This window comes from Schistocerca gregaria, chromosome 5, assembly GCF_023897955.1.
Source record: "Schistocerca gregaria isolate iqSchGreg1 chromosome 5, iqSchGreg1.2, whole genome shotgun sequence".
Classification (NCBI taxonomy): domain Eukaryota; kingdom Metazoa; phylum Arthropoda; class Insecta; order Orthoptera; family Acrididae; genus Schistocerca; species Schistocerca gregaria.
Genome location: NC_064924.1, coordinates 276,220,873 through 276,234,897, shown reverse-complemented (window position 1 = coordinate 276,234,897; position 14,025 = coordinate 276,220,873). Strand labels below are relative to the sequence as shown.

Below are 14,025 nucleotides of genomic sequence, written 5' to 3'. Positions count from 1 at the left end.
TTCTCATGTGTTACCGTGTTACCGTGTAGGCATGGTTGATCTACGGACAACACGAGCCACATGTGTTACCCCCCATGCGACAGTATTGTGGTGCAATTTTTCAACAGGACAATGCTCGCCGTAAATGCCACGTGTCTCTACTGTGTGTGTGTGTGTGTGTGTGTGTGAAATCTTATGGGACTTAACTGTTTAGGTTATCAGTCCGCAAGCTTACACACTACTTAAACTAAATTATCCTAAGGACGAACACACACACCCATGCCCGTGGGAGGACTCGAACCTCCGTCGGGACCAGCCGCACAGTCCATGACTGCAGCGCCCAAGACCGCTCGGCTAATCCCGCGCGGCGTGTCTTTATTAACTGCCTACTTATGTTGAAGAACTCTCCCAGCCTGTAAGAACTCTTGATCTGTCCCCAATCGAACGTCAACTCCGGCTGTACCAGTGCCATTGCCAGCAACCTCCAGAGTCGATACGACGTATACTGACTAGTGGGCTCATATTGGAAAGTTATTTGTAGATTTGATACAGTTTTGTATTCATTGAAATAATATCACATACTATCATCCCGTGAAGTTTCATTTCGTTTTGTCTTCCCCAACTGGGTGGTTCACCTTTCATGTCAGGCAATGTAACAAGAAAAACATATTTCAGATTTTGTTTTAGCAGTATGTAGCTACAAAAAACAGCATTATCACATCATATTATAAGATCCCGACTGGTAGAGGTTCAGATTCTGGCAGAATAGGACGTCAATCACTTTGCCTCATGTAACAAGAGTGGTCTGACATCTTGAAATTCAGTTCCTCAGTCTGTTAAGGGGCTTCCGAGCTAGATCTGGAAGTGAAAGCCTCCTTCAGCTCCAATCCTGGGGCTGGTACTTGCTCTTGCTACAGCTACGTTCTACTGGTTTCTGCATTACTAGTAATTGCCTCACTTGGTCTTAAGTACTCTTCCTAGAACTAAGTCTGGATGGCGAGATCTAATATTCGTGTAGAGTATGGCGTAGATCAGCACTTCGTTAATCCCGCTCGATTTTATTTGCGATGACACACTGATGCGCCAAAGAGACTGGTACACCTGCCTCATACCGTGTACAGCTCGTGGTCTCGCGGTCGCGTTCTCGCTTCCCGAGCACGGGGTCCCGGGTTCGATTCCCGACGGGGTCAGGGATTTTCACCTGCCTTGAGATGACTGGGTGTTTGTGCTGTCCTCATTATTTCATCATTACTCATGAACGTTGTGACACTGGACTGAGCAAAGGTTGGGAATTTGTATGGGCGCTGATAACAGCGCAGTTGAGCGCCCCATAAACCAAACATCATCATCATCATCATACCGTGTAGGCCCCCCGCGAACACGCGAAGTGCCGCAACACGACGTGGCATGGACTCGACTAATGTCTGAAGTAGTGTTGGAGGGAACTGACACCATGAATCCTGCAGGGCTGTCCAGAAATCGGTAAGAGTAAGAGGGGGTGAAGTTCTCTCCAGAACAGCACGTTGCAAAGCAGACCAGATATGACCAATAATGTTCATGTCTGGGGAGTTTGGTGGCCGCCGAAAGTGTTTAAACTCAAAAGACTGTTCCTGGAGCCACTCTGTAGCAATTCTGGACGTGTGGGGCGTCGCGTTGTCCTGCTAGAATAGCCCCAAGTCCATCGGAATGCACAATGGGCATGAATGGATGCAGGTGATCAGACAGGATACTTCAGTACGTGTCACCCGTCACAGTCGTATCTACACGTATGAGTGGTCCCACATCACTCCAACTGCACACGCGCCACACCACTAAAGAGCCTACAACAGATTGAATAATCCCCTGCTAATAAGCAGGGTCCACGGATTCATGAGTTTGTCTCCATACCCGCACACGTCCATCCGCTCGATATAATTTGAAACGAGACCAGGCATCGTGTTTCCAGTCGTCAACAGTCCAATGTCGGTGTTGATGGGCCAAGGCGAGGCGTAAAGCTTTGTGTCATGCAGTCATCAAGAGTTCACGAGTGAGCGGTCGGCTTCGAAAGCCTATATCGATGATGTTTCGTTGAAAGGCTCGCACGTTGACACTTGATGGTCCAGCACTGAAATCTGCAGCAATTTGCGGAAAGTCTGCACTTCTGTCACGTTGAACGATTCTCTTCAGTCGTCGTTGGTCCCATTCTTGCAGGATGTTTTTCCGGCCGCAGCGATGTAGGAAATCTGATGTTTTACCGGATTCCTTATGTTCACGGTACACTCGTGAAATGGCCGTACAGGAAAATTCCCACTTCATCGCTACCACGGAGATGCTGTGTCCCATCGCTCGTGCGCCGTTTATAACACTGCGTTCAAACTCACTTAAATCTTGCTAACCAGTCATTGTTGGAAAAATAACCAATCTAACAAAGTCGCCACTTACTTGTCTAATATAGGCGTTACCGACGGCAGCGCCGTATTCTGCCTGTTTAGATACTTCTGTATTTGAATACGCATGCCTATACCAGCTTCTTTGGCAATTCAGCGTATAGGGTAGAGTAATTCCTCCTATGGGATAAATTTTCTCAATAAAGTTTGGTTTCCAAAGCCCGAAACAATTCGTCCAGTCTCATTAGTAGTTACATCCACCTGTTTGGCGTAGGTAGAATTTTTCCAAACCACTGGTGCAAGTTCTGCAGCTGACAAGTAGAGTGCAGTGGCGGATGTGCGAAGGAGTGAGGCTGCGCGCCCTAACTACTGCCGTTATTTTTCATATAAATTGTTTCCTGCGCTCACTTTTTGTTTCACAATCTGGTAGGGTTGTTTCAAAGATACGGTTCTAACTACTTTTTCGCCAAGATACTTTGGTGCACAGCAGTGACCTCGGTCTTGTTGTCTCCAGTTCATTTATAGTTTCCTGAATAGCTTGTTAGCTTCTTAGGTGAGAAGCACATACTCTGATTTTTGTGGGGTTTAGCTTTAGATGGTTGAGATTCTACCGATAATACAATCAATTTGTCTTCCACTTCTTCGAGTGTGTAGTCCGGTTTCGTAATCGCTGTATCAGCATAAATATACACAGAAGCAGCCTCGCCAAAGGTTTTAATGTACATTCGGACTTACCCTTGGCAAAATAGGTGGAATCCTTCTAAAGACGAAGCAATAGAGATCTTAAATTTATTTATACAGTATAATATTGTGATCACAGTGAAAATTGTTTTGGACACCAAAGAACATTATTAGGCACGGTCCTACTCACGCTGGTGTGTTCTTGTCTTCTTCCAGCTCTTAAAAAAATGGAGACGGTGAAACACGAGAAGTTTTTTTGAGATTCACATAATGATAGCTTGACAGACAATACCCTCTCACATCCATCACGTCACCAAACAGAGCTCAGCATTGTCACAGAATCTTCTACTCTCATTAATATTAATACGCACAACGCCTGAAGTGAGGCCGTTAAAAGGAACAGCACTCTGCTGCTGTGTTCACTGCACCTGTGACGACGGCTGCGGTGACAGTAGCGTAGGTGGGCAGGAAGTCGGGTCATAACAGAAATCCGCCTATGTAATCGACAGGTGTTCGTGTGACTGCGGTTTGGTCTCCATCAGTCAAGAGAAGGAGAAGGCCGTCCTCTCTCCAGCATATCTCGGGAGAGAACGACAGTGGCCTCCAAAAGAAGGGGATATCGATGTAACGTTGCATCGACGATGTCAGTAGAAGCGACGCTCTAGCTCCAGTAGCTTTTCTCCTCCTAAAAAAAATTGTTACAACCAAGCCGGCCGCGGTGGTCTCGCGGTTCTAGGCGCGCAGTCCGGAACCGTGCGACTGCTACGGTCGCAGGTTCGAATCCTGCCTCGGGCATGGATGTGTGTGATGTCCTTAGGTTAGCTAGGTTTAAGTAGTTCTAAGTTCTAGGGGACTAATGACCACAGCAGTTGAGTCCCATAGTGCTCAGAGCCATTTGAACCATTTTGTTACAACCAAAAAGGGAAGAGCCGGCCGCTGTGACCGAAACCGTGCTGCTGATACGGTAGCAGGTTCGAACCAGCCTAGGGCATGGATGTGTGTGATGTCCTTAGGTTAGTTAGATTTAAGTAGATCTAAGTCTAGCGGACTGATCATCTCAGATGCTAAGTCCCATAGTGCTTGGAGCCATTTGAACCAGTTTTGAAAAAGGGAAGAACTTCTTGTCATGACGCTTTACCGTGTCAGGTATACTAACCGCGGAAGTTGCTGTTTACGAAAGGTAGCATGTGGAGCGCTACATTGAATGAAGCGTCAGTAAATTCCAGCGAACTGCACTCGGTTCTTCCCTAGACTACCATGTGGAGGCTTGCTTACCTCATATCTTTTAAAGCCATCTGGACGTCCCCATTGAATTTCTTCTTTGTAGCTCGTGGCTTATACCACGCGCCTTGGAACAATGAAGTTTGCAGTGACTTTTAGCAACGATAGTACGCTACAATGATGTCTTAATACGTGGGATGCCACCTCATGTATTAGTCCTGACAAAACTCAGGAAAACCCCCTTTATCACAGACAGTCCTATGTGAAGGCCAGTCTAAACTCATTGATAACAGTAACGATCACGGAACCCGATAATAAGGCTCCGAGAACCATAAAATTCACAAAATAATGCACAGTAACTAAATATCTGTTTCTTCTGTTCAAACTGCAGTTCCTTTAGTTCAAATGACTCTGAGCACTATGGGGCTTAACAGGTGTGGTCATCAGTCCCCTAGAACTTAGAACTACTTAAAGCTAACTAACCTAAGGACATTACACACATCCATGCCCGAGGCAGGATTCGAACCTGCGACCGCACCAGTCGCGCAGTTCCGTACTGAGCGCCTAGAACCGCTCGGCCACCGTGGCCAGCAATTAGTCAAAATATAAATATTTTTCTTACGTAAAATGAAGCACTCGTGATTAATGCATGTTTATAGTATGGATGTCATTGCTAGAGGACCTTAGATAGTGCCTTACTACACACATAAAAAAAGTATTGCATCATCTCGGTTCCGAGATTTCCGGAACCTGTACAGAAAATTGGAATAGACATCAACATAAACACCATTTCCTCCCGTATTATTGCTCATGAAAACCACACATTACATGTTGTACCACCATTTAGCGAGACGTTCAGAAGCGGTGGTCCACATTGCTGTACACATCGGTACCTCTAATACCCAGTAGCACGTCCTCTTGCATTGAAGCAGGCCTGTATTCGTCGTGGCATACTATTCACAAGTTCATCAAGGCACCGTTGGTCCAGATTGACTCACACCTCAACAGCGATTCGGCATAGATCCCTCAGAGTGGTTGGTGGATCACGTCGTTCATAAACAGCCCTTTTCAATCCATCCCAGCCCTGTTCGATAGAGTTCATGTCTGGAGAACATTCTGGCCACTAAAGACGAGCGATGTCGTTATCCTGAAGGAAGTCATTCACAAGATGTGCACGATGGGGGCGCGAATTGTCGCCCAAGAAGATGAATGCCTCGCCAATATGGTGTCGATATGGTTGCACTGTCGGTCGGAGGACGGCATTCACGTATCGTACAGTCGTTACAGCGCCTTCCATGACCACTTGCAGCGTACGTCGGCCCACATAATCCCACCCTGAAACAGCAGGTAACCTCCACTAGCTCCTCTCGCTGGGCAGTGTGTCTAAGGCGTTCATCCTGAAAGGGTTGCATCCAAATACGTCTCCGACGAGTGTCTGGTTGAAGGGGTATACGACACTCATTAGTGAAGAGAACCTGATGCCAATCCTGAGAGGTCCATTCGGCATGTTCTTGGGCCCATCTGTACTGCGCAGCATGGTGGCGTGGTTGCAAAGATGGACCTCGCCATGGACGACGGGAATGAATTTGCGCACCATGCAGCCTATTTCGCACAGTCGTAACACGACGTCCTGTGGCTGCACGGAAAGCATTTTTCAACATGGTGGCGTTGCTGTCAGGGTCCCTCCGATCCATAATGCGTAGGTAGCGGTGATCCACTGCAGTAGTAGCCCTTGGGCGGCCTGAGAGAAGCATTTTAACGACAGTTCCTGTCTCTCTTTATCTCTTCCACGTCAGAATAACATAGCTTTGGTTCACTTAGAAACACCTGGACATTTCACTTGTTGAGAGCCCGTCCTGCCGCAAAGTAACAATGCGGACGCGATCGAACCGCGGTATTGACCGTGTAGGCATGGTTGATCTACACGAGCCAAGTACCTCATTCCTGGTGACTGGAACGGATCGGCTGTGGGACCCCATCCGTCTAATAGGCGCTGCCCATGCATGGTTGTTCATATCTTTGGGCGGTTTAGTGACATCTCTGAACAGTCAATATCCACAGTCAATGTCTGTCTTCAGGAGTTCTGGGAACCGGGGTGATGCAATTTTTTTTTTTTTTTTTTTTTTTTTTTTTTTTGGATATGTGTATTGCCCCCTGCTTAAGCAGGACATGCTTTTGATAGGTCTCTAGAGTCCGCCAACGTTCGTAACACTAAGGTGGTTTTCTTGTTAACTTCTGTAAGTCAGTTCTTAATAACTGAAACTGTATCTATATCAACAGCAGTGTGGGTAGTCTTCAGCATTGTCAGATTGATTTCTTAATCAGTTACACATTAAATGGCAGTAATGGATGGGGATAAACGGCACATGCTGGTGAAGGAAATTGGTGAATCCTTCGCAGATAAACCATTCTGATATCTCTTCTACGTGGAGAAACCACGAGAAACGTAAATCTAAATGGCAGGTCGAGGATTTGACCAGCTGACCCCAGTGTGAGCTTAGTTTCTTACAATTAAACCACCTGGCTGGAGCCTGTAAACTTCATCGGTCTGTATGCCGCTGGGCATTAAAATGTATTTATCCGTCGAAAATGGGCCCAATAGAATGAACGTAACGGATGTACGAGCAGAAGTTGTAGGCACATGGTTGACACCGTGTGGAAGCTTGGGTCTAGCCGTGAATGTAATGGAAAGGCAGCTGCTCGAAATAAGCAGGTTTGAGTCCTGGTCTGGTACAAATTTTCATTGTCAGCATTCCATTATGCAGCTGATGCTTATCCAGATTCGCAATTGTGAATTCATTTCATGTACAGTATTTCATAACGGCTGTAGTCGCAGCAGTAACCCTACCATTAGGTTGCGCTATTATTCTACCGTGTCTGCAACGTGCCTGTACACGATCTTAATCGTCAGTGTGTGCGGTGTTCGCAGGATGCGCTGGCTGTGGCTGTTGGCGGCAGCGGTGGCGGCCGCGCCTTCTCCTTCGCCCTCGCCGTCGCCTCCCCCGGAGCCGGAGGCGCAGTCGTGGCGGTGCCCGGCGGTGGGCGGCGGCGTGGCGTGCGCGTGCGACCTGCCGCACACGCTGCGGTGCGCGGGCGGCGCGGGCGCGCTGCGGGCCGTGGGCTCCGCGTTGCGCGGGCTGCCGCCGCCGCGCGCCGTGTCGCTGCTGGAGGTGTCTGCGCGCGGGCTGCCCGCGCTCGACGCGCCGCCGCTGGCGGGCGTGCTGCTCCACGGGCTGGTCGTGTCGTCGGGCGCGCTGCGGCGCGTGTCGGCGCGCGCCTTCGCCGGGCTGGCGGGCCCGCTGCAGGCGCTCGGCCTGCCCGACAACCGGCTCGACGCCGTGCCCGCAGCCGCGCTCGCCGCCCTGCCCGCGCTGCAGCGCCTCGACCTCTCGCGCAACCTGCTGCAGCGCATCGACGACCGCGCGCTCCAGGTGACACACACTTTACTCTCTACGTCTATATTACGTGATTACTCTGCTATTCACAATAAAGTGCCTGGCAGAGGGTTCAATGAACCCCCTTCAAACTTTGTCTTTACCGTCCCATTCTCGAACGTCACGCCAGAAAAACGAGCACTTAAATTTTTCCGTGCGAGCCCTGATTTCTCTTATTTTATGTCATTACCTCCCTTTCCTGTATCAGTCGCGTATGGTCCGCGGGAAGAACAACTGCCGGAAAGCCTCTGTGCGCCCTCGAATCTCTCTCATTTTACATTTGTGATCTCCTCCGGAGGTATAAGTAGGGGGAAGCAATATATTCGATACCTCATCCAGAAACGCACCCTCTCGAAACCTGGACAGCAAGCTACATCACGATGCAGAGCGCCTCTCTTGCAGAGTCCACCACTTGAGTTTGCTAAACATCTCCGTAACGCTATCACGGTTACCAAATAACCCTGTGACGAAACGCGCCGCTCTTCTTTGGATCTTCTCTATCTCCCCTGTCAACCCCACCTGTTACGGATCCGACACTGATGAGCAATACTCAAGTATAAGTCGAACAAGTGTTTTCTAAGCCACCTCCTTTGTTGATCGACTACATTTTCTAAGGACTCTCTCAATGAATCTCAACCTTACCAACAATTAATTTTATATGCTCATTCCACTTCAAATCGCTCCACACGCATACTCCCAGATATTTTACAGAAGTAACCTCTACCAGTGTTTGTTCCACTATCATATAATCATACAATAAAGGAGCCTTCTTTCTATATATTCGCAATTTCTCTATGTTAAGGGTCAGTTGCCACTCCCTGCACCAAGTGCCTATTCGCTGCAGATCTTCCTGCATTTCGCTGCAATTTTCAAATGCTGCAACTTCTTTCTATACTACAGCATCACCCGCGAAAAGCCGCATGGAACTTCCGACACTATCTACCAGGTCATTTATATATATTGTGAAACGCGATGGTCCCATAACACTCCTCTGTGGTACACCAGAGGTTATCTTAAAGTCTGTAGACGCCTCTCCATCGAGAACAACATGATGTGTTCTGTTTGCTAAAAACTCTTCAATCCAGCCACACAGCTAGTCTGATATTCCGTAGGCTGTTACTTTGTTTATCAGGCGACAGTGCGGAACTGTATCGAACGCCTTCCGGAAGTCAAGGAAAATGGCATCTACCTGGGAGCCTGTATCTAATATTTCCTGGATCTCATGAACAAATAAAGCGAGTTGTTTCTCACACGATCGCTGTTTCCGGAATCCATGTTGTTTCCCCCAGAGTAGATTATGGGTTTCCAGAAACGACATGATACGCGAGCAAAAAACATGTTCTAAAATTCTACAACAGACCGATGTCAGAAATATAGGTGAATAGTTTTGCGCTTCTGCCTGACGACCCTTCTTGAAGACTGGGACTACCTGTGCTCTTTTCCAATCATTTGGAACCTTCCGTTCCTCTAGAGACTTGCGGTACACAGCTGTTAGAAGTGGGGCAAGCTCTTTTTGTGTCTGTGACACACTCTCCCCTATTTCGCGATAGTACAAAACGAGCTGCCCTTCTTTATACTTTTTCGATGTCATCCGTCAGTCCCACCCGATGCGGATCCCACACAACACAGGAATACTCCAGAATACGGCAGACAAGCGTGGCGTAAGCAGTTTCTTTAGTAGACCTGTTAGACCTTCTATGTGCTCTGCCAATAAATCGCAGTCTTTGGTTTGCTCTACCTACAATATTATCTATGTCATCGTTCCAGTTTAGGTTATTTGTAATTGTAATCCCTAAGCATTTAGTTGAATTTGAAGCCTTCAGATTTGTGTGACTTATCGCTTAATCGAAATTTAGCTATGCTGTTTCTTTTAGTACTCATGTGAATAACTTCACACTTTTCCCTATTCAAGGTCAACTGCCAGTTTCCGCACCAACCAGATATCTTATCTAAATCATTTTGCAATTCGTTTTGGTCATCTGATGACTTTACAAGACGATAAATGACAGAATCATCTGCAAACAATCTAAGACGGCTACTCAGATTGTCTCCTATGTTGTTAATATAGATCAGGAACAATAGAGGGCCTATAACACTTCTTTGGGGAATGCCGGGTGTTACTTCTGTTTTACTCGATGACTTTCTGTCTATTACTACGAACTGTGCCCCTTCTGACAGGAAATCACGAACCCAGTCGCACAACTGAGGCGATACTCCGTAGGCACGCAGTTTGGTGAGAAGACGCTTGTCAGGAACGGCGTCGAAAGCCTTCTGGAAATCTAAAAATATGGAATCAATTTGACATCCTCTGTCGATAGCACTTATTACTTCATGAGTATAAAGAACTAGTTGTGTTTCACAACAACAATATTTTCTGAAAGCGTGCTCATTATGTGTCAATAAATCGTTTTCTTTGAGGTACTTCATAATGTTCGAATACAGTATATGTTCCAAAACCCTACTGCAAATCGACGTTAGTAGGTGGTAAGGTCCCACGAGGCCAAACTACCAAGGTCACTCGTCCCCAAGCTTATGCACTATTTAATCTAACTTAAAACTAACTTACGCTATGGACAAAACACACACCCATGCCCTAGGGAGGACTCGAATCTCCGAAGGGGGAAGCCGTCCAGACCGCTCGACTACCCCGCGCGGCGACGTTAGTGATATAGGCCTGTAATTCCTCCTGTAATTACTACTACTTCCCTTCTTGGGTATTTGTGTGACTTGGGCAGTTTTCCAGTCTTTAGGTACACATCTTTCTCTGAGCTAGTGGTTGTATATAATCGCTAAATGTGGAGCTATTTTATCAGCATACTCTGAGAGGAACCTGACTGGTATACAATCTGGACGGGAAGCCTTGCCTTCATTAAGTGATTTAAGCTCTTTCGCCACTCAGAGGCTATCTAATTCTATGTTTCTCATCTTCGCAGTTGTTTTTGATTGGAATACAGGAATATTAACTTCGTCTTCTTTGGTGAAGGAGTACTCGTTATTTCTTCCAACTTACATTTTAGCGCGGGAGGTAAGACGACGGGCCTAAAGCGGGCTCCAGACCCCCGTGTCAATATACAGTCAGTTCCACAAGAACGTGAACAACATAATGTTAATTGTAATGTCCGCAACGACATCTCTGTACCCAATGCACTTTTGTACAGTGTATAGGTAAGAAGTAAGAAAGTTGGATGTTTCATTTTATCAGTTGCACTTTTGGCTATTTACAGTTATTTACAGCCTTGTAAACGCTGAAAAAATGTGCAGTATTTATCAAAAATGGATTCCGAGGTCCGTTAAGAAGTTATTTTCAAACGAGGCAAACTTGGTGCTTCAAGAGGATAATGAGCCATCTCTGTGTAGCACGGAAACTATAGGGTGTCCACAATGGATTAACTTCCAATGTCTTCTGGTGCAAATCTGACCGCAAATGAAGCTTCCTGGCAGATTAAAACTGTGTGTCGGACCGAGACACGAACTCGGGACCTTTGCCTTTCGCGTCTCGGCCCGGCACACAGTTTTAATCTGCCAGGAAGTTTCATATCAGCGCACACTCCGCTGCAAAGTAAAAATCTCATTCTGAAAACATCCCCTAGGCTGTGGCTAAGCCATGTCGCCGCAATATCCTTTCTTTCAGGAGTGCCAGTTTCGCAGGAGAGCTTCTGTAAAGTTTGGAAAGCAGAAGACGAGGTACTGGTAGAAGTAAAGCTGTGAGGACGTGGCGTGAGCCGTGCTTGGGTAGCTCAGTTGGTAGACCACTTGCCCGCGAAAGGCAAAGGTCCCGAGTGCACGTCTGACATAGTTTTAATGTGCCAGGAAGTTTCATAAGAGCGCACACTCCGCTGCAGAGTGAAAATCTCATTCTGACCGCAAATGTTTGGTCGTATGTTAAGATGAAGCTTAAAAGAAAGCCAATATACAATATACTTCAAGAACGTGATTTACACTCTGCAGCGGAGTGTGCGCTGATATGAAACTTCCTGGCACATTAAAACTATGTGCCGGATTGAGACTCGAACTCGGAACCTTTGCCTTTCGCGGGCAAGTGCTCTACCATCTGAGCTACCCAAGCACGACTCACGCTCCCTCCTCACATATTTACTTCTGCCAGTTGAGAACTTGCCCGCGAAAGGCAAAGGTCCCGAGTTCGAGTCTCGGCCCGGCACACAGTTTTAATCTGCCAGGAAGTTTCATACAGTAGACTTTGTAGGAGCTCTCATATAATATCAGGACGATAGGAGAAATTTACAGAGAAAATCTTGTGGAAGACATGCCAACAAGGTGCCAACCTATAATCCGTAACGGTGGCGACTGGATTAACTATTAGGCAATTGTGCAATTAGTAATAACATGTGTTTTCATGTAAAAATATATTTATAATAGAGTCTTTTTATTTCGTACAGAGACCTTTATTGTGGAACTGAACGTACTGCACAAAAATACCACTGGGGGAATGGCGTATTTCGTTACCACTTTCCAATGAGGTGACAAAAGTCATGGGACAGCGATATGCACTCATCCAGGTAGCGGCAATAACGTTTACGCGAGGTATGAAAGGACAGTGCATTGCCGGAGCTGTCATTGATACTCAGATGATTCGTGTGAAAAGGTTTCTGACACGATCATGGCCGCACGAGGGAATTAACAGACTTGGAACGTGGAAGTTGGGTGACATTCCAATTTGGAAATCATTAGGCAATTCAGTATCCCACAGTGCCAAGAGTGTGCTGACAACACCAAATTTCAGGCATTACCTCTCACCATGGACAACACAGTGGCCAGCGGATTTCACATAAGCAGCAGCATTTGCATAGAGTTGTCAGTGCCAGCAGACAAGGGAAACTGCATGCAATAACCACAGAAATCAATGCGGGACGTCGACGAATGTATCCGTTAGGATAGTGTGGCGAAATTTGCCATTAATGGGCTACAGTAGCAGACGATCAGTGCGAGTGCTTTTGCTAACAGCACAACATCGCGTGCATCGCCCCTCCTGTGCTCGTGAACATTTCGTTTGATAACTGCAAAACCGTGGCATGGTCAGATGTATCCAGGTTTCAATTATTAGAAGCTAATGGTATGGCTTGAGTCTAGTGCAGACCCCTTGAAACCATGGCGTCAAGTGTCAACAAAATATTGTGCGAGCTGTTGCTGGCTCCATAATGGTGCAGGCTGTGCTTACATGGAATGGACTTGGTCCTATAGTCCACCTAAACCGATCATTGACTGAAATTTTATGATCAGCTACTTGGATATCATTTGCAGCCATTCATGGACTTCATGTTCCGTAACAACAATGCAGTTTTTATGGATGACAATGTGCCACGTTACTGGGGCAAAGTTGTTCACAACTGGTTTGAAGAACACTCTGCACAATTAGATCGAATGATTTGGCCATCCAGATAGCCCGACATAAATCCCATCGAACGTTTATGGGACATAATCGAGAGATCAGTTCACACACCAGCAACACTTTCGTAATTATGGCTGGCTATAGAGGCAGCATGGTTCAATATTGCAGCTGGGGACTGCCAACGACTTGTTGAGTCCATGCCACATCGAGTTGCTGCACTACACCGGTCAAAAGGAGACGCGGTGCGATATTAGGAGGTATCCCATGACGTTTTGCAGCTCATTGTATCTCCAGGACATATCAGTAAAGTCGGTTTTACTTGGAGCAGAAATTCAGTCTGAAACCTAGTGACCGCTACGGGCGTAAGTTCGAATCCTGCCTCGGGCATGGATGTGTGTGATGTCCTTAGGTTAGTTAGGTTTAAGTAGTTCTAAGTCTAGGGGACTGATGACCTCAGATGTTAAGTCCCATAGTGCTCAGAGCCATTTTTGCACCATTTGGATTTGTCGTGGTGTGCAAGGTAGCCTAGTCAGGGGCATACGTGATCTTAATTCTGTTGCAAGGAGACAGCTCTTAGTGATCGCTGGTGACTCAGCAGGTGCTGATTCCGTCTCTGGATGATGTTTGGTTGGCCAACGCTGCTCACACAATGCGTCGATCTTGACATGTGTCTGTACTATGCGGACGTCCGAATCCTGATCTACAGGTGTGGGAATGTTCCACAGACTACAGTTCAAAGCAGCGACACACCTCCAATAGATTGTGCCCTATATGTGCAGCAGTCCGTGAGTACATCCATCCAGCTTCCCACAGGCTCACAATGCGGCCCCATTCAGATGGTTGTAGCTGTTAGACAGGAGTGCGCACTCGTCACTGGGACGTGGTTGTACCCTAGAATGATATTGCAAACACAGTTCACCTCTATACTTAGTATAGATACTGCCTATTGACTCAAAACAGACGGTGAATGGACGGGTCTTCTGAGCGCCATGTCATC

General features: G+C 46.9%; 1 protein-coding gene across 2 annotated transcripts in view; it reads left to right on the top strand.

Moving 5' to 3' along the window:
- Positions 1 to 14,025, top strand: part of LOC126272472 (chondroadherin-like protein) — a 512,729-nt gene that overhangs the window by 448,673 nt on the left and 50,031 nt on the right. For both annotated transcript variants that reach the window (XM_049975352.1, XM_049975351.1), the window contains exon 4: positions 7,177 to 7,678. In XM_049975352.1, coding sequence (XP_049831309.1) covers positions 7,177 to 7,678 — 502 coding nt within the window. The remainder of the gene's footprint in view (positions 1 to 7,176; positions 7,679 to 14,025) is intronic.